We start from the raw sequence: 19351 nt of genomic DNA, 5'->3' as shown, positions 1-19351 counted from the left end.
GACCAAGTGTCCTGTGGTGTTGTGCGTGTTTTAAGTAAACTCAACGTGCAGTTGTGTCCCACAGGTGCATGAGAGGTTTCTGCCTCTCTTTTCCTCTCCTTATTCCACCTGAGTGATGCTCTACAGTTTATCAGTCCCCGTTCTTCCTTTTTGCACAAACACAACACATAAACATTTTGTAAAGAAGTGATACTTCCTTTATTTCATGCCTACAAATGATAATAAATGATTTTAAAATGTTTCAAAATGTGTTGTTTTTTCTCCTCACACCTGTGACGCAGCAGTTATAAAGGCACTCTGACATGGCTCTCCTGTGGCTGTGAGATATTTGCAAAAAAAAGATAGTGCTTTCTGCCCTTGTATTCAATCACATTCAAAGTCACTCATCTGTCTCTCTAGCTTTTTCTTCCCTTCTCCCCGGCCTGTTGCTGGCAGGGTGCAGAGAGACCCTCCCTCTTTTGTTTTGTCACTCCAACAGCACATAGCTGGCATAATGCAACAGACCTGCCTAGCTTATTTATAGACAAGTAATGGTAAACCGTCGCTTTTAACAGTATGTCAACAGGCAGAGAAATGTAATTAATTTTTTATTTTTTCATTGCTTTCTATTTTATTGTGCAAGTACACTTATTACGATACAATACATGCACAAAGGTGACTTTCAAACAGTTTGCATTATAAATGACATGTATTTTATTTATTTGCATACAAATATATCAAAATAAAAAGAAATAGTTCACTCCCAAATGAAAATTCTATTATTATTCATTCACCCTAATGTCATTCCAAGCTCCATCCTTCCATTCTCCAAACTGTTTGTCCTGTGTAGGGTCACGGAGATGCTGGAGCCCACCCAGCATTTTGGGCTAAAGGCAGGGAAACACCCTGGACAGATGGTCAGTCCATCACAGAGCACCCGGAAATAAGCCACACAGGCAGAACATTCAAACTCCACACAGAAAGGCCTCCTTACTTAGCTGGGACTCAAACCAGGCACCTTCTTGCTGTGAAGGTTAACACTGAGCCAACATGCCACCCGAAGATAAAGCACCTGGTATTCCCAGGCAGTCTCCCATCTACTAACCGAGCCAAACCCTGCTTAGCTTTTGAGATTAGATGAGATCCAGCATTCCAAACTCATGTTTTTTAAATACATTTTTATTGTTTTTTGCTATTTATTGTATTTTTACACATCGATAGTTCACTGTGACCACAGACAGGACAAAAAAACTATAAATGTTGTCCATGTGAGTCATGCACTATTTTCGCTGATAATCATCTTCACCTCCTCTGCAGCTCTCAAATCAGATATGGTGCATGCTAGACATCAATAAAATCAAAGCTCACTGGTTTCCGAGAGTCTCATAATCAACATTGTGACATCAAACCGTAATGGCATACGGTTTTGAAACATGACATCTTTTATGTTCAACATAAGAAAGAAATTCATACAGGTTTGGAACGACATGAGAGTAAGTAAATGATGACAAAATTTTCATTTTTGGGTGAAATATCCCTTTAATATCTTACATTTATTCAGTGAAGTATATTAGTGGAGTAATGAATAGTGAATGATGGTATAGGGGCGATTTGGGATACAGCCACTGTTTAGTGTTACTTAAACAGATCAGCCAAACACAACTACTGTACACAACAAAACCGCTCTCTAGCTTTACAGGCATCCAAGCTTCGAGGTGATCAGAATTTAGCATTTCAAACTGTGTCAGCAGTGGAACATCCATGTCAATCCCTCAGAGTGATGGATGAAATATGGAAAGAGGAGCGCAGTTCTTTCCTTCATCTGTGTCACATGGGTTGTAGAATGGATAGAGCGGCACTAGAACAGTCCCTATGTAGAATGAGAAGAGTGGCGTCATGGTGACAGCATTGTAGAAAGAAACCTCCTCGTTATCACAGTCCAGGAAGATGCCGATGCGGATGGGGAGGGTGTATGAGAGCACCTTTGTGGGCTTTGGGTGGGTGCAGGCTGTGATCGAGCCATTTCTGAGGGACAGTGTCCAAAGTCCGTTTAACGTTGAGGAAGAGTCCATCTCTCCACGGGGTATGTCTGCTCTGGCCACACCCACTCGCCAGGCGGTTTTGCCTTTCACCTCCACCTCCCAGTAATGACGGCCATGAGTGAAGGCCTCTGAACCCATCACGCAATAATAGAAGTGGAAGCGCTTCGGGTTCCTTTCATCTGGGTTCTCGTTAGGCAGTACCTTGTCTTCCTCGAAAGTCACTGAATTTTTCTCAGCAGAGAGGGTTAAGTGGGGATGTGCCGTTTCAGGGTCAAAAGTCAACTTGGATATGTCTGTGTATGCAAATAAGTTATTCAGAATTGATTTACATCAGATTAATCAGTAATCTATAGTACAATATTTTTAATGTAACAAACAATACACATTTACCTTACCTAAAAAACAAAACAAAAAAAAAACAATAGAAACCATCAAAGAAATTCTAATGGTTTCCACTACAACATTACAAACCATAAACTTTTAACGTCAGCTTTTTTGGGACATATTCCATTAGGATTTAATGGTTTTAACAAGCCACCAATAGAAGGTGACCAATAGCAGAAACCCACAGGGTCCATTACAGTTTCCATTAAAACCAATACAAGTCCCATTATAACCAGTGAAACAATTTCTGTGATGGTTTCTATATTGTTTTTTTAGCAGGGATTTACTGTACTAGGCTAAAGTAGTGGTGTTTTGTTTGTGAAATGAAATATTCTTGTACTCTTTCTGAAATTAACTTACATTTTTCATCTTTTAGAGTCTCCTGATGGACTGCTTTTCTTCTTTCAAAGACTGGCATAATAGCATGTTTTGCAAGCATTTTGAAGTAGCATTTCATACATTCATCCTACTGAATGCATACTTCCTTTACTTAATAAATCAGTGATTTGAGTTTGAATGACTTGAATGAACTCGTCCGAAATAAAATACTTCAGAATACTTATGGTAGGTCATGTGATAGTAACAACATGGCGGACATAGTACGTCCGAAATTCATTCATAATACCCAAATTCATACTAAATAGAGCATACTTTTTTAACAGTTGCGAAGAAAGTTTAAATTCAAATGTTGTACCTACTCAGTTTGCAATTTTGGTCGCACCGAATGTTTTAATTACTTCATTTAATGTCTCATAGCACAAATCTCACTTTTTGCGCCACCACCTGGTGGCAATATAACCTGCAGAAATAGTGACTTAATGAATCATTGATGAAAAGATTAAAAAGATTCCAGTACCTGGCATGAACCTAACCACCACCACTATAGTGAGAATTAAAATAGTTCAGATTTCTCTTTAGTATGTAAAAAAAAAAATATTATTTAAAATGTAGTCTTAGTACTTGGGTAGAGAGATGTTTTCATGTGTTTCCAGATCCGGTACTGAATGGGCCCCACAAACTGACCAGAGAGAATTTCGCTGTCTATTGGGGGAGGACGAATAAAATTCACCTCACATCTAAAGATAAACAATCATAACTGAGCAAGAACAGAGGTAAATGGTGAACAGAATGAGAAAAGTAACAACAATGATTAAGATTATACGAGAATTAGACCAAGTGAGAAAGAATAAAGAAAAAAGACACTTGCCTTTTCAGAAGTTCTTTGATTTCCTAAATGGATTAAAAAATATAGTGTTTAGAGCAAGACTGTTCAGATTCAAACACGTTTCGCTGCCTGATTGCAGCAGCCAGCTCTTCAGATTCCTCACTCTTTCAATCATGTGATTGTTTAAGCACTTGATCTGAACAGTGTCAAATGGCATCTAGCATGTTCTGTGGGTGTCTACTGAATGACTTATGAAACTAACCCTGTTAGTATTTTACAGTACATATGTGATGTGGTCAAAGTAGATGATTTCATAACAGATAAATGCACAATAATAAAATAAAATAAAAACTTTAAGTTTTAATTAGACAATCCACAGAGGATAAGGAACTATTTCTCTCCCAGTGCAGGTTACTATTCCATAAAGATCAAGATTTTACTGCTTAGTCTGTTAGTTTATACAACTTAAAATGGAAATCCACCTTCAAAAGTTTGGGGCTGTCATCTTCCCGCAGTTTGCAGTTCAGTGTCTCAATGGCTTTCTCTAGATCTCTACTCTGCGTGCCAATCTTTTTCTCTCTCTCTTTTAAGATCTTCACTCGTCTGTCCCTTTCCCTCCTTAGCCGTTCCAGATCCGTCTCTTCCTCCTCATCCAGGAAACGATGGAGGTTTTGGAACTCTGCTCGGATTTCACGCTCTATCTCTTCAAATCTGTTCTGTGAAAGAGCGGAAAAAGGAGACATTAATGACTTAATGGGAAACATGAAGGAAGAGAGACTAATAACATAAAAGACAATTAACTCTGGAAAAAATGAGCAGGCTGAGATTAGCTTACTAATGAAGTTATTACTCAAATTTAATACAAGAAATTGTTCATTAGGAGTTTTAGATACTGTATGTCTGTATGTTTTGTGGAACCTACTGTATGCCAAATGCCAAATTAGAGGATGATATGCATCAAGAGTTGTTTCAATATCAATGTCAGCCGTTTCTGAACAGGCCATATAAAAAGCTGTAATACTGGGGGTCTGAAGAAAAGTTTAGAATTTCCAAAAAAAAACAAAACATTCTATACATTTTTGGAAGGGGTGATCACCTATCATATTTTTGTTTTGTGAGTTATTTTTCCATATCAGCCAGTAAGTTATGTTGTGAAGAAAAGACCAAAGTCACAGAAGAGGAGCAGCGCCAGATGTCCAATATCAAGTCACAAAGATAGTCCGGTGCAGAAAAGACCATAAATACTTTTTCCACATATAAATATTACCAAGGTAAATCAGGCAGTACCTCGACCTCCAGTGCGTCCACAAAGGCCTCTTTTTCAGCCTCATAACATTCATCAATTTCATGTTTGATCTTTTTAATTGCTTGAATAAGCTTCTCCTGAAACACAAACAGGCACAGTTTGTAGTGTAACAGTCTCACTTAATAAAAACACTAATTCGATTATGAACAGTTTGCATAGTCCTAAACAACAGACTTTCTTTTTATTCTTTAGAAAGAGTCCAAACACCACAAACTCTCGTCCCACTTGGAACCTTCTAGAAATAAAAACAGTTCACACTGTGTATTTCACCTTGCCATGACATACGAAGGTGACATTTTATTCTTACCTTTTGGGCACCGAGGAGAGAGTTGTTAAAGTTGTTGTTTGTGTCCTTCATGTGATTTGTGTGCATTCCAATTTATCTTGTCAGAACAAAGCAGACAGAACTCTGGTATCTCACACGTGAGAGAGAGAGGGGTTAAATCAAGCTGACTGATAGGTGTGTGTAAACATGCTCACAGACAGAGAGAGAGAGAGAGAGAGAGAGAGAGAGAGAGAGAGAGGAGGGAAGGACAAAGGCAATATGAGGGCAATATATCAAAGGAGGGCGACAGACTGATTGGTTCAGAGGCTGGAGGTGACCAACACATTCGACTGATCTAAACCAGTTACATTAAAAATAAATACAATGTAATATCAGTCATGGCTTTGACTTTACATATTAGGATGTCAACACAGGAGAAGAAAAGCAAAGGGAGGTATTGTGGGGTCCACAGCTGTCTCACTGCACCACACGAGCGATTTATGGAAGTGAGGGAAGAGATATTCTATTTCTGTCTGCAACAAGAGCTAACGTCAGAGAACAGAGGCAGACTATTTACAGGCAGCAAGACAGATAGTAGGGCTGGTGAGGGGCTTATATTTCACTCTGGAAGGGGTCTGACACAAGGATTTTGTCTGTTTGTGTGTGTATATGCACAAATGATATATAACAGCAGAGAAAGAGAGACTATGTGCCTGTGTTGTATATGCAAACAGAGGAAGATTATGTTTCATAAAGAGCAGTCTGTCAGGCAAAGATTTTTCGAATATTTCTGTGGAATAGTCGAGGGCAGAGTTGTATGACAAGAAAAAATTCTTTGTGGAATATGTCACCTCTCTCTCTTTCTCTCTCTCTCTATGAAAACTGCTCAGCCAAGGCAATGTATTATTCATGGGCCTGTCCTGAGTGTCTGACTGCTGAGATGCAGACTCAGTAAAAGGGAGAGTGCAATCATTTTTAAAGCACAGTCACATACAGCACATATCATGCACGTTTAAGACACTTCAAAATGGTCGAATCACACAAGCTATTTTAGAACTTAATGATACTGGGTAGTGTCTCTGTTTCTCTCTTTTTATTCTTTGAGACCTAGGGGCCCAATATGTTCCCCATGGTAATTCTACTGCAATGATGACAAAGCTGTTTGTTTTAAAACATTTTTACTGGGCTAAAAGAAAGTAGGAGTGTCAGTAATTTATCAGTATTTATCAATATTTATAATGTCATATTTTTTTTAAACAAGTAATAAATTATGTGTTCTCCAATAAAATCAACAGTATTGGGGGTACAAGTAAAAAAAATGAAATGTGATGTGAAGGTTATTGAGGCCCCCTAGTGGACACCGACCCCCTGATTTAGCTATGGGGCCTGCAGCGAAACAATTACATTTTAGTTTAGTTTTAAATTCATTACGTGTATATAATTCATTTTAATGCATTTATATTGGTAATGTGAATTGAACTTAATTTTATATTTTGTTGTTATTTTTATTGCCTACTGTTGGGATGTGCTTTAACGATGGATGATAAAAAAAAAAAAAAACTTAACAACTCAAGGATACTCATATGGGGAACTTTGAAATCAGCATTTGTTTAGAAATACATTTCTATTTGAAGATTTACTAATGACTCCAAAATCCATTTCCTGTGCGCGTATTACGTTGAAAGCGGAAGTAAACAAAGAGCACATCGCGGTTCTGTACCTGACATGCGTGAGATTATGTGTTTATTGCCATTGTTAAATGTCCTGTAGTTTTGTTAGACATAGTATAGATTATTACATTGTCATTATCTAATTTGTGGATTCTAACTTGTTTGCTCGACAAATACATAATTTGGTAATTCTTTAGCTTGCTGAATATGTAGCTTTAGCATGGCTAGCAGAGCAGCAGTACTTTCTTAATCTGTTTGACCGTCTTAGATCTTTCTGAACGAACATAGACATTAACATTTGGAGGACAACAGTACAGTTTCGAATCTCGAACCCATATGAACTAGGAAAATCATTTGAAAAAGACGGTAAATATTCGTTTAAGTATCAGAAATGAACGGGCAAGCTGAAGTAGAGGTGGATTACAAGAGAAAATACAAAAATCTCAAACGCAAATTAAAGTTTCTGGTATATGTGAGTATTTATTTTTCAATGTTAATTTTTTATTTATCATTTCAGACTGTTGTTAACCCTCTGGCTTCATTTTTCTGTCCAGGAGCAAGAGTGTTTTCAGGAGGAGCTGAGAAGAGCTCAGAGGAAACTATTAAAAGTTTCTAGAGACAAAAGGTAGAACCTGTAGTCTTGTTATCAAAGTTATCAAATGCTTTCCTCCTGCTTGACCCACATGCACATAATTAAACACTTTTGTTTGTGTCAGTTTTCTGTTGGACAGACTTTTGCAGTATGAAAGGGTGGATGAAGAGTCTTCCGGTAGGTCTCTAATGAACATGCTTGTCTGCAAACCTCTAAGAATCTTCAAGGGAATTTGTGTGCTAAGAGTGTTTTTGTTTTCAGACTCTGATGCAACAGTTTCCTCAGACAGTGATGGAGAAGGAGCCAGAGAGAGAGATAGGGAAGCAGGGAAGAAGTGAGTTTGCCACAAATAGATTTTTTGTGGATTTGACAGATTTTCTTGAGCACAAAATTAGCATATTAGAATGATTTCTGGATCATGTGACACTGAAGACTGGAGTAATTATGCTGAAAATTCAGCGTTGCCATCTCAGGAATACATTGCATTTTAAAATACATTTAAATTAGTGCTGTCAAATGATTAATCGCGATTAATCACATCCAAAATAAAAGTTTTTGTTTACATAATATATGTGTGTGTACGGTGTATATTTATTATAGATATATAAATACACAAATATGCATGCATATATTTAAGAAGAATATGTTATGTTTATATATTAAATATATTTATATATAATATAAATTATATAAATATATGCTTGTAAATACGTAAATATTTTCAAAATATATACATGCATATGTGTGTATTTATATACATAATAAATATACACAAATATACAGCACACAGATATATTATGTAAACAAAAACTTTTATTTTGGATGCGATTAATCGTTTGACAGCACTTATTTAAATGGAAAACATTTATTTGAAATTGTAATAATATTTTATAATGCTGCTGTATTTACTGTGTTTTTGATCAAATAAATGCAGCCTGGGTGAGCATAAGAGATGTCTTTATTTTAAAAAACATTAATGATAAATTTTACCGACCTAGTATAGAGACTTTTAATGGGTTGTTGAATAAACATTTTAATGCATGTGTGCCTTTTGAATTTTGCCATAGTCAGAATTACATAAGTACTCTGCCTATTTACCTTTCAATCATCCATTGAGCTTAAAAATTTAAGATTTGCCAGTTATATGCTGCTTAAAAGAAATGAGTCCATCTGGTTGGAAAAGATTTGTAAAAGCAAAATATTGTATATCCACAAGACTTCATAGAACATAGTAACTCATAGGCAGTGACAGATAATGCAATTGAAAAGCTTTGAAGTCTCCGATAGCCTCGTGGGCAGCGCGTCGACATGTAGCGCCATTGCGCTTCGGGCGTCCCGTGTTCGAGTCCCGGCTCGTGGACCTTTCCCGATCCCATTCCCCCTCTCTCCCACTTTGCTTCCTGTCTCACTACTATCCTATCAATAAAAGGCAAAAACGCCAAAAAATAAATCTTAAAAAAAAAAAAAAGAAAGGCTTTGAATAAATTGAATGCAAAATGTTAATTCACTTCAGAAAAAAAAGACATACTCAACTAAAATAACAAATTTGTTTGAAATGTTGCTTGTGGCTAAATTAAATTACATTTGAGACAGATGTGGCCACTTTTATGTTTTGCTTTTTTCCAAGTTTTGTCAAGATAAAGTGCTTTGTTTTTTAATTTGTATAGCTCTGTGTCTTCAATAAATCTATTGATTTGTTTTTAGAAGGAGGAGTCCTGGGGTTCCTCCCGTCCTGTCGTCCTCATCTCCTCATCTCTCACTCCTGTCCCGCTCTGGTGCGGTTCCTCTCCAGTCATCTGCTCCGGCACAGTATCTCAACACTGTGAGTACATCACACCTCCATGTGCGCTCCATACGTCTCATACTGCACTCATGTTTTTCAGTTACTCACATTGTTTTTGTCACCTGTTAATTTGTCATTTTATTAATTTTCTCTCTTTTTGTCTTTGTATCACCTCACCTGGTTTATATGGACTTCACACACATCACTCTGGGTGTGTGTGTGTGTGGGAATGACTGTTACTCTTTGGTGGCCTTGTGTGTGTGTGTGTGTGATTCTGGGTGAGTAGTTACCCTTCCCTCCTGAGTATTTGGCTCCCTCTGCTGAGCGAGTGAAGAAAGAGAGAAAAACAAAACTGGCCAAACACAGGAAAGACGGTTCAGGGAAGGTGAGAGAGGGACAGAGAGGTTGACGCTGGAAACACAATGGCCTAGATTCATGTGGCCTTTATTGCTACACTGTTTGTCATGTCTTGTAGTAATCTTACCGTTACAGTAACACACTTAACATACATTTTAGTTACATGTGTTTCTGAAATGTAGTCTAACAGACATTTCTCTGCTTGTCCCTCTTATTCAGGTGGTTGGCCCACTCACGTCCAGTTACCCTGCAGCCAGTGGTGCATCTGGGGGTGCGAGTGGGCCGTTCAGCTGGGTACCACAGCAGATGCTGAGTGAGGATGCAGCCGAGGAGGAGGGAGAGAGTGAAGGAGAGAGTGACCGAGGAGAGGAGGAGAGAGGAGAGGGTGATGAGGCAGAGCTGGTTATTGACATACCCAATGAGTGAAGGTAATAGACAAATACAGGCCTCTGTGAGCATTTAACAGGAGCTTTCATTTAATTCAAAATACACACAAGATGCTTTTCCAGGGCTCAACAATAAAAGTGGCAAGATAATGTTATCTAGCTGGCTAACATACACTACTATTCAAAAGTTTTAGAAAAAAAAGTCTCTTGCTCACACCAAGGCTGCATTTAAAATGTAAAACAGAAGTATTGTTAAATACTAAAATAACTCTTTTATTTTAATATTTTATAAAATGTAATTTATTTCTGTGATGCCAAAGCTGAATTTTCAGCAGCCATTACTCCGATCTTAAGTGTCACATGATCCTTCAAAAATCCTTCTAATATGCTGATTTGGTGCTCAAGAAACATTTTTTTTTACTGTTGCCAATGTTGAAAACAATTGTGCTGGTTGATATTTTTGTAGAAACTATGATAGAATTTAATAGACAAGTTCAAAAGAAAATTTATTTGAAATATAAATCTTTTGTAACAGTGTAAAATACATCCTTGCTCAATAAATGTATTATTATTATTATTTTTTTTAAATAAAGCAATCTTACCCTAAACTTTTGAACAGTAGTGTGTTGCTTTGTAAAATGGCAAAAATGACTTAAAAGTTTTGGTAAGAATGCCATGAAAACTACAGATGCTTTGCTTTATTCCTTTCTAGCAAAAGTGTGTTTATGCATTTATGGAGTTATAATAATAGTTTCCTTTTGAAAAGAAAAGAAAAAATAGCTGAAAAAATGTAAAAGAAAACTTACCATTTAATAAAGATACTATTTTCTTTCTAGCAAATATAAAAATACATTGCTAAGTATAATAATTGATCATTTTATTTGTGGTGGGGCTGGTGAAAGTGTTGGCAGGACAACCAGAAATATTTGTCATTGTTGAGCCCTGTTTTGTGAACCTGTTCTGCACACCTTACATAAACATATTATTAGATCATTCAGACTGTTCCAGATAGGTAGGTACTCCATTTATCCTGTGTGGGAAATTGGAGATTGACCAAGTAAAAAGGATTTTGTGATTCGTCATTAAGAAAATCCGATCTGCGTTATATTGGCATTTGGGTGTATAACAGATTGGGTTACAAAAAAATCTCCTGACTCATCGTAGATACTGGATAGGCTTATTCTTTAAAGACTGCTGAGCTGCAATGTATTTACCTGTAAGTGTGCCATAAATGTATAGTTGCGCGACAGCATTTAGACAATAAGAACGGGGGGAAGAGAGTGAGTGAGCAGAACAAAGAGAGAAAAACACCCTGAGATTGAGAGAGCCACACCCATTTTACCCAGGAGCACATCGACACTAGTCCAGGCAAGTTGCTGTGGGATTATAAAACACACACACACACACCAGCTGAACATGAACTAGACACGACAATACCTCTAACAGTTTATTACCAGGATTATTTGTCTATAATAAAAGATATAAAATTAATGCAATTAAAATCTCTTTCTTTCTTTACACAGGTGCCGAAGGAAACTGCAAGCAAAACATTTTTCAAAATCATTCTTGTTTAATGCATTTTAATGTCCTCTGTTTTTTTTTATTATTAAATATTTAAAATGTTCTCTTGTGTTTGAGTCAATACACCAGCACCTGTTTTCATGCACCACCTCTGATTTGTGGAATTCCAAGTTTATGACTGGACATTTTTCATGTAGATGATGCCAAAATGTTCTTTTGGCCATAAAAATGACTTTAGCTGCAAAAATGGCATGCTTTAGTGTTGATGCTGGGGAATGCTGACACACAGGTAGTCATTAAGGCGTGTGAGAGGTGTGTGTACTGGTTTGTGTGCATTATAGCAATACTAAGACGAGGTGTAGTCAGAAAGTGTGATTTAGAAAGGGAGGGATGGATGAAAGAGTGAGAGAGTGAAAGGGGGAGGGATGAAGAAGGTGAGATTGTGCCCAGGCTCATTCTGCATAGCTGAAGAGAGAGAGAGAGAGAGAGAGAGAGAGAGAGAGAGAGAGAACATACTGTAGTGTGTGTGTGAGAGAGAGAGAGAGAGAGAGAGAGAGAGAGAGAGAGAGAGAGTAGCAGGAGCTTGTTTTGTGTAGCTGCTAGTTCAGCACTGTTAGCTGCAGTCTCTGCTTCGTTGTACTGAGGGTTCGGCCATGCTGTTTGCTCTGCCCAGACTCGCTGTGTTCATCTCTGCAGTGCTGTTTAACGGTGGTGTCCGGGCAAGTACACACACGAATCTTGATCCAGGGTTCCTCCAGTGTCGAGAGTGTTTTTTCAGAGGCACACCTCCACACTCACTGTCTGAGCTGGGTTTGGAGCAGAGGTGTCACAGACATCTGACCGGACGGCCTTTTGCATCGCTCTATAATGCCAACTGCCAAGCCACCGTCTATACAGCCCTTCACCTTGGCTTGAATAATGGATGGGGCAGAGGAGAGCAGAGCACGGTGAGACACTGTTTTTCTCTCCCTTAGTCACTGTCTTGGAGGAGCTTGTATAGAGTTCAGAGGAAGATTTGAGCATATATAGATTTGCTAAAAATGCATTGTTGTGATGAATTGTTGGTTGTTACTATCTTTCGGGTAGAGCTATAGTACTAAATGAGGTTAAGTACAGGTTATAGATGTCTAAATTTTTGACCACAGTCTTGCTAAACGACATTCATTACAGTTTCTGCTGTCATGCAAATGTACAAGGCTGTCAAGTCAAGCGGAAGAGAAAAATCGTACCATTTCATGGATCATTTTTAGTAGGATAAACAACATGATTCTTATTTTTGTCATTTCTATTAGTTTATTCAAAAATGAAAAAATGCAGTTCTCAAACTACCACTGATTCAGATGCACCTATGGTAAGCATGTTTTTTAATTAGTATACATTAAAAGTACATATTATACATTAAAAGTTAGTGTTTTTGAGAACATAATTATTCATTTGTTTGGTTTTCTTTTTTAATATACAGATTAAAAACATGCTCATCATACAAGTGTTGTATTCCACTCCTTGAATGAATTGCATTTTTATGTTTTATATACATATTTACATGTAATAAAACAATTTTTTAAAGATTTTTAACAAAATTGCTTCATTTCTTATGTCTGCAAAATCAGTCATGTGCAACCAACATGCAGAAAACAAACAGGAAATGACATCATAGAGAGTATCCCTGGAGACCCTGTGTGTCAAAGCCAAAAAGTCTCCTAAAATATCAGATAATTGGACCTTTTTATGACAAGACAAGGTTAATTGTAAAATGTCATGTGGTGCAGCTCCCCAGAATCTAGCATCAATATATAGAGTACATTTTTAAGAACCGTTTTAGGATTTTTAATCATCAATTTCTCATGTTAATCCAAAACTACATCTTTTTATCTGCGGAACAAAAAAAAGATATTTTAATTAAATAAAGTCTCAGTTTTTTTCCCATATAGTGAAGATCAGTGGGGTCCAATGTTGTTTGGACCCCAACATTCTTTAAAATGTATTATTTTACATTCTGCAGAAAAAGTCATGTAGGTTTGAAATTACATGAAGGTGGGTACTGTAAGTGATGCCAGAATTTTCATTTTTGGGTGAACAATCCTTGTGCATTTTTGTCCATTTGTATCTTGGATAAATGCATTTTAATGTATACATTTGCAATTAAACAAGTAATTAAGTGTACCTGTCTTTTTTTTATCCCATCAGCAGGATGCCAAAGAAGAGATCAATGACGATTCCCCTGTGGCTATCCCAGCTCTTTACAGAGGAACCACTAATGAGACCCCATCACCCCATCACAGCTACCCTCTCTTTAAATGGGATGCTTTGACAGCAGAGTTTATATGGAGCTCCATCATACCAAGGTGTTCAAAGACAAGTGGAGAAATGTATGTGCAGATTGGTTTAGGTGGTTTAAATGAGTGCAGGGGAGAACTGTTGTGGTCAGCAGTGTGTTGTGCTGCATCAGATGGAGAGGGTAGTTTCAGTGTTGGGCTAGTGAAGGAGGGGGATGTGAAGGTGCTCAGCATTAAGGCTTTGGAGGAGCTGATAGGAGTTACAGGCCTGTTTTCAGGAGGTTGTGGTGAAGTAGGACATCAGAGCGAAGAGGAACTTGCATCGCTCTTGAAAAAGCAACTGAATGGCATCGAAACACCCAACTCTGATGTGCAAAGTGAAGAGCACATTGGCGAACACAACTCTCAGGAAGCAGAAACATCAGAATCAAGAACGGAGAAAGTGACTTCGGAGCATGTTAATGGTGAAGCCCAAAGCTACACATCTTTGAGCTCAGACATAGAGATTCAAGAGAGCACCAATGAGACAGAGAGCTCCGAGTCTGTCCTCCTCAAAGTTTTGTCTTCCACCATCTATCTCCTTTATGCCCCTTTCTCTCCGATCGTAAACAGAGTCACTAACCTTCCCTTCCAGCTAACCTACATTCTTCAGGAAGATCTGGCTGTTCTGGCCTCGGTGCCTGGTGACAGCTACACTTTGGTCAACAACTTGGTCTCAGGGGTGTATTCTGGCATTTCATGCATCTTGAACACCTTGTACCAGACAGGAGAAACAAGCGTGTGCACGACTTACGCCTGCCTCAGTCCATTAGCCGAAAGTCTGTTTGTGGCTTTCCAGGAAGGATTCATAGGGACAGGCACTCTGGCGTCGGATGCCTTGGGAATCACGACGGGAACAGTGGGGAATGGTTTTAGGATCATCAGGATGATTCTCTGGTCAGTCTTGGATCAGATGGTAGATTACCTATGTGTCGTATCCTCAGAAATGGGCCACCAGGTGTCAACAGTGGGAAGTGGGGTTGGCAAACTTACCTGGAGAAGTGGAAAGGGGGTGGGCCACATGCTTAACATTGTAGCATCCATCATAGGCAGAGTAGTGGACAATACACTATCGAATGTCCAGGAAGCTTTTGGAGGGAGCTCAGGGGAATCATCTGAATTGCAAACACCTGACTTGCTGAAGTCTGAAGTGGTCGGTGAATAGACTTAAATGCGTGTATATGCCTGTGTTAGATACCTTATTTGCATATTACACCACAAATAGAGTGCATTAGTGCCTGTCCACTTTTTCAGCGGCCTTGGTTCCGGAAGTATTTTTCCTATTTATTTTTCCCATAGAGAAGTCTTTGTTAAGGAGTTAACAAATCAAGCCAACTATCTACTACTGTAGGTGAATCATATTACAAACTTTGATTTAAAGAATCACATGATTTGAAAAAGTGCAGGACTGTGCACTTAACATATATTTTATGTGATATATTTCCAAATTATGTCATTCGCAGTGTTTCATGGAGGTGGACAGCTGTTAAAGAGTTGGTGCAATGTGTTGTTTCAGTTCTCCAAATGATGGAGATTTTTCTGCAGAATCATAATGTAGTTTGGAATTGATGTTGGAATCGAGCATTTAAAAATTAAGTAGAAATAATGCAGACTGATGGCTTCAGCAAAAGCATATACAATCGAGTACCAATCTTGTAGCTCACAGTAGGTCTGTCTTTAATGATTTATAAGTTACTGTTAAAAATCAATTCCCCTATGGAGAAACCGAATGGGATTTTTACTTCCGGATCCTGACAGTTGCACTCTATAAGTGTCAGGCTGCACACTGAATATTAACCATATGGCATGTGGTTATGAATCATGAAACCTCTGTTTTACATTCTGCCTTAAAATACCTACATAAACCTACTAATTTTTTGAAAAAAGGAAGGTGCCGGGTGATTTGTAACTCTTTCAAGGTGCTGAGACATGTTTGTTAAGTGTCAGAAAGATGATGTAATTGTTGTGAAATGTTGGTCATTTCATCTGTCATATAAAGACCTTGCTGTGTCATGGTTTATATGCTGCAATAAAACCTCTTCTCTGTGAGTCATGCTCTCTGTCATTTATAGTCTAATGTATAACACAAGACCTACTTCAAGGTAATCAATGTAAATCTACTGAAAAAGACCATAAACAGCAAAGAAAGTTGAGGAAAATATTTTTTATGTACCCTCACTTATTATTAGAACAGCACATGGCTGTACATAATCTTTTATTAAGACGAGTCATTTACGTGAATAAAATATGATTGTAAAGCAAAACCTTTATTAAGTGATATAAAACAAAAATGTACATATACAGGTTCATAATATTTAGCCATATTTTTCTTGTGAGGAGTTTTCATAGATCTCCAAATATGATCATCCTTGTGTAAGAGACTCCCATCCTAAAATTTAAAAGGTACCTATAGGCCTAAAAATTATTTTATAAAGACCCAATGGTGCAAAATTTATATTATAACTGCCTAAAATATTACTTGGAAAATAGCCTAAAAGCCTATTTAATAGTTCCGTCACATTTATATATAAAAAAAAAGTAGCCTATACTGTATTAGATGTATTTATTTATTTGCTTAGGCCTACTTGATGAATTATCTACTCATTTATTTTAACCTATTTTTTTTATTTTTATTTGATTATTTACTCATTTATTTATTTTAATCTTATTTTTATTATTTATATATTTTTACTTTTTTTACACTGTTTTTCTTTAAACTTTTCTACGGACCCCCTCGCACTCCTTTGCGGTCCCTAGTTTGAAACCCCTTGATTTAAAAAGATAAGATCGTTACAAAAAGGCTTAAGAGATGAAATTTGTAAATATTAAATTTGCTCTTCAAAATCATAAAGTTTTAAAAGGTTGTCAATACTTTTATCTCTACATTCAAAATAACAAATAATGTTTTTTACTGGCAACAGTATATTTAAGAGAGTTTTGCAAAATATTACTTTATTTGCCGAAGAAAAAAAAAATTGGAATGAAAAAAAAAATTGAATTATTAATTGACATGGCTCTCATATCTCTCTGTCAGATGGACACTCTATACATCTCTTCCCACCCTGATGACTTCAGGAGTTTGTTGCCCTTGATCGCTGCTGAATTCTGTCCATCTCCTCCACGAATCGTACACGAGGACCCTCCTGCTGAGGTGGCCAGATCTCGTCCTGCGCTGGTCTTAGCTGGTTCGGGGGGCACCGTGCTCACCGGTGCTAATGCTGTGAGCTGGTACCTGGCAGCAGCGGGCAACCGGACAGGCAGTGATAAGAAGCAGGAGAGTCAGGTCTGGCAATGGCTGAGCTTTGCTGAGAACGAGCTGATGCCGGTGGCCTGTGCTGTGACATTCCCTCTGCTGGGGATCATGGGGGTTGATAAGAAGGTATGTATTTGTCTGTATAGGCCCATATATGATCAGAATGCATTATCACCTGATGCTCTGATTGTCAGTGGGTGTCATGTGTTGATTGATAGCCAGCAAAAAACACATTCCAAGTACACAGCACCTTGTTTTTAGACCTTTTTATTTCGTTAAATAAAAAGAAATTCTGCACCATTTTTTATTATTACTTTTGATGTAATCTCAATTGATCTTTCATTTTAGCTCCAGCAGAGTTCCAAAGCAGAGCTGCTGCGTGTTCTCAAAGCTCTAGATGAGACTTTAGTGCTGCGGACGTTCCTTGTAGGAGAGGGTGTGACTTTGGCGGATATAGCTGTTGCTGTGGCAGCACTCCTGCCGTTTAAATATGTGAGTACACATCTGTATGCTTGACCACTTTAACTTTTTTATTATAACAGGTTGTATAATTAGAAATATTTAAGATCTGTCATCATTTACTCCCCATCATATTTCATGCCATTCCAGACCTGTATGTATTTCTTTGTTCTGTGGAACAAAGAAGACGTTTTGAAGAATGTTCGAACTGTTTTGGCCATACAATGAAAGTCAGTGGAATCCGGAAACAATGTTGCATGCCATTGAGTTTCATTGTATGGGCAAAAATACATTTTTCATTTTTTTGTTTAATAGAAGAAAGTCAGGCAGGAAACGCACCCCCGATTAGTGTTATTTTAGTATTATTTTAATATGTGGTTTTGTATATAGATTTCTGTATATAGATTTGTTTATATATATATTTCTTTGTGGCTTTATTATTTTTTTTTACACTTTTGCAATTTTAGTACTTCAATTTAAACTTATTTCAGTAAGATGCCAAGGCCAACATTTCTAATTTTCTAAAATTTTTAAATGTAAGTTTTTTTGTGTAATATTTAGTTTATTTTAGCTTTATTTCAATTCATGAAAATGATTTTACTACTAAAGTAGTTTTAGTTCTATAATTATACAGGTATTACATTTATATTTAATTTGTTGTAATTGTTGTCAAAAATGATTGATTCCTGATTATTAGTATGTTTGTTTCCTTTTGAAGGCGTTGGAGTCTGCAGACAGGAAGTCATTGGTGAATGTGACAAGATGGTATAATACTTGTGTAAACCAGACCCAGTTCCTGAAGGTGCTGGGTAAAATCTCACTGTGTGAGAAAATGGTGCCTGTGACACCCAAACCTAGCGCTGCTGTCAATGCCACAGCAACTGCTGCTTCTGAAGCGGCTACACCAGACGGCACACCTGCTAACGGTAAGGATGTGTGTGATTTGAAGAATGGTATTTAGGAATAGTGTATTGTGTCTATTTTAAGATCATTATAAACTAGTAGATTAAAACATCAGCTGATATGTTCTTGTAACTTCAGATAGATTTGATCTTATCACAGTCTGAATGGCTTTTAGGAGTTGTCTGAAGGATTTATTTGTATCAGTTTCCTTGTTATTCTCAGGTCCTCCTAAAACAGAGGCTCAGCTGAAGAAAGAGGCCAAGAAGCGAGAAAAGATGGAAAAGTTTCAACAGAAGAAAGAGATGGAAGAGAAGAAGAAGATGCAGCCTCAGACTGAGGTAGAGTGATGATCTCAGCATCTTATTCTCTTAATAACGCTGACACAAACAGAGATAGACAGACAGCTGAACTTAGTTGCCATATTGTATTGTTGCCAACTGTTTACTCCAACAGAAAAAGGCCAAACCTGAGAAGAAGGAACTGGATGTGATCACCTACAACATCCCCACGCCGCCTGGAGAGAAAAAAGGTGCGTTTTTGCTTCCATTAGCAGTAATTGTATTTTTCAAATGTGTCATGTAACGTAACGTTTTATGTGTCTCACTTCATGTGTTTCAGATGTCTTGAGTCCTCTGCCTGATTCTTACAGTCCTCAGTATGTGGAAGCGGCCTGGTACTCCTGGTGGGAGAAACAGGGTTTCTTCAAGCCTGAATATGGGGTATGACATAAAAATAATCAAAAGTATTTTGGTTCATCCTGAGACACTGTAGGTACACTATCATTCAAAAGTTTAGGGTCAGTAAGAGTGATAAAATAAATTAGTATTTTATTCAGCAAGGAAAGATTTAAGGGATAGTTCACCAAAAAAAAAGAAAATTCTGTCATTAATTACTCACCCTCATGTCGTTCCATACCTGTAAGACCTCCGTTCATCTTCAGAACACAAATTAAGATATTTTTGATGAATTCC

At 37.5% G+C, this 19351-nt stretch overlaps 4 protein-coding genes across 8 annotated transcripts in view; 3 read left to right on the top strand and 1 right to left on the bottom strand.

Annotated features, from left to right (window-relative positions):
* Positions 1-1508: 1508 nt before the first annotated feature.
* On the bottom strand, positions 1509-5380 carry LOC107717445 (zinc-binding protein A33-like). The gene is made up of 6 exons (XM_016524194.1): positions 5184-5380; positions 4858-4953; positions 4053-4286; positions 3613-3635; positions 3366-3481; positions 1509-2314 (listed from the first exon to the last, which is right to left on the bottom strand). Exons 1-6 carry the CDS (start codon positions 5247-5249, stop codon positions 1752-1754), a joined length of 1098 nt encoding a protein of 365 aa, XP_016379680.1. The 5' UTR covers positions 5250-5380; the 3' UTR covers positions 1509-1751.
* On the top strand, positions 5301-15808 carry LOC107717444 (uncharacterized). 3 transcript variants are annotated; one of them, XM_016524192.1, is made up of 3 exons: positions 5301-5314; positions 12047-12397; positions 13638-15808. In XM_016524192.1, the coding sequence occupies exons 2-3, from the start codon at positions 12104-12106 to the stop codon at positions 14928-14930; spliced, it is 1587 nt and encodes a 528-aa protein (XP_016379678.1). In that variant the 5' UTR covers positions 5301-5314; positions 12047-12103; the 3' UTR covers positions 14931-15808. The 3 variants fall into 3 exon arrangements, with proteins under 3 accessions (XP_016379678.1, XP_016379679.1, XP_016379676.1); XM_016524193.1 differs by lacking the exon at positions 5301-5314 and having other exon boundaries at positions 12010-12397; positions 13641-15808; XM_016524190.1 differs by lacking the exon at positions 5301-5314 and having other exon boundaries at positions 12010-12397.
* Positions 6830-11949, top strand: LOC107717446 (INO80 complex subunit E-like). Of its 3 annotated transcripts, XM_016524196.1 has the most exons (8): positions 6830-7283; positions 7366-7436; positions 7528-7580; positions 7665-7737; positions 9108-9225; positions 9473-9571; positions 9763-9971; positions 11453-11949. In XM_016524196.1, the coding sequence occupies exons 1-7, from the start codon at positions 7203-7205 to the stop codon at positions 9967-9969; spliced, it is 702 nt and encodes a 233-aa protein (XP_016379682.1). In that variant the 5' UTR covers positions 6830-7202; the 3' UTR covers positions 9970-9971; positions 11453-11949. The 3 variants fall into 3 exon arrangements, with proteins under 3 accessions (XP_016379682.1, XP_016379681.1, XP_016379683.1); XM_016524195.1 differs by lacking the exon at positions 11453-11949 and having other exon boundaries at positions 9763-10137; XM_016524197.1 differs by lacking the exons at positions 9473-9571; positions 11453-11949 and having other exon boundaries at positions 9763-10139.
* A 932-nt stretch (positions 15809-16740) lies between the features above and the next one.
* Positions 16741-19351, top strand: part of LOC107717441 (valine--tRNA ligase-like) — an 18219-nt gene continuing 15608 nt past the window's right edge. Inside the window, exons 1-6 of the mRNA XM_016524187.1 lie at positions 16741-17144; positions 17367-17510; positions 18196-18403; positions 18603-18718; positions 18834-18909; positions 18999-19099. Of these exons, the coding sequence (XP_016379673.1) occupies positions 16746-17144; positions 17367-17510; positions 18196-18403; positions 18603-18718; positions 18834-18909; positions 18999-19099 (1044 nt within the window). The 5' untranslated portion in view covers positions 16741-16745. The remainder of the gene's footprint in view (positions 17145-17366; positions 17511-18195; positions 18404-18602; positions 18719-18833; positions 18910-18998; positions 19100-19351) is intronic.

This window comes from Sinocyclocheilus rhinocerous, unplaced genomic scaffold, assembly GCF_001515625.1.
Source record: "Sinocyclocheilus rhinocerous isolate Xijiao unplaced genomic scaffold, SAMN03320098_v1.1 scaffold1622, whole genome shotgun sequence".
NCBI classification, from domain to species: domain Eukaryota; kingdom Metazoa; phylum Chordata; class Actinopteri; order Cypriniformes; family Cyprinidae; genus Sinocyclocheilus; species Sinocyclocheilus rhinocerous.
The sequence above is the reverse complement of the archived record's forward strand: the minus strand, read 5'-3'. Positions and strand labels throughout refer to the sequence as shown.

Coding starts and splice junctions, on each gene's coding strand:
- LOC107717445 (XM_016524194.1), bottom strand. CDS start 5,249: ATGCACACAAATCACATGAAGGACACAAACAACAACTTTAACAACTCT. Junction 4,954..5,183: donor CTCTCCTCGGTGCCCAAAAG/GTAAGAATAAAA, acceptor TTTGTGTTTCAG/GAGAAGCTTATTCAAGCAAT. Junction 3,636..4,052: donor ACAGCCCCAAACTTTTGAAG/GTGGATTTCCAT, acceptor TAATCCATTTAG/GAAATCAAAGAACTTCTGAA.
- LOC107717444 (XM_016524192.1), top strand. CDS start 12,104: ATGCTGTTTGCTCTGCCCAGACTCGCTGTGTTCATCTCTGCAGTGCTG. Junction 12,398..13,637: donor GCAGAGGAGAGCAGAGCACG/GTGAGACACTGT, acceptor TTATCCCATCAG/CAGGATGCCAAAGAAGAGAT.
- LOC107717446 (XM_016524196.1), top strand. CDS start 7,203: ATGAACGGGCAAGCTGAAGTAGAGGTGGATTACAAGAGAAAATACAAA. Junction 7,738..9,107: donor GATAGGGAAGCAGGGAAGAA/GTGAGTTTGCCA, acceptor ATTTGTTTTTAG/AAGGAGGAGTCCTGGGGTTC. Junction 9,226..9,472: donor CGGCACAGTATCTCAACACT/GTGAGTACATCA, acceptor CTGGGTGAGTAG/TTACCCTTCCCTCCTGAGTA.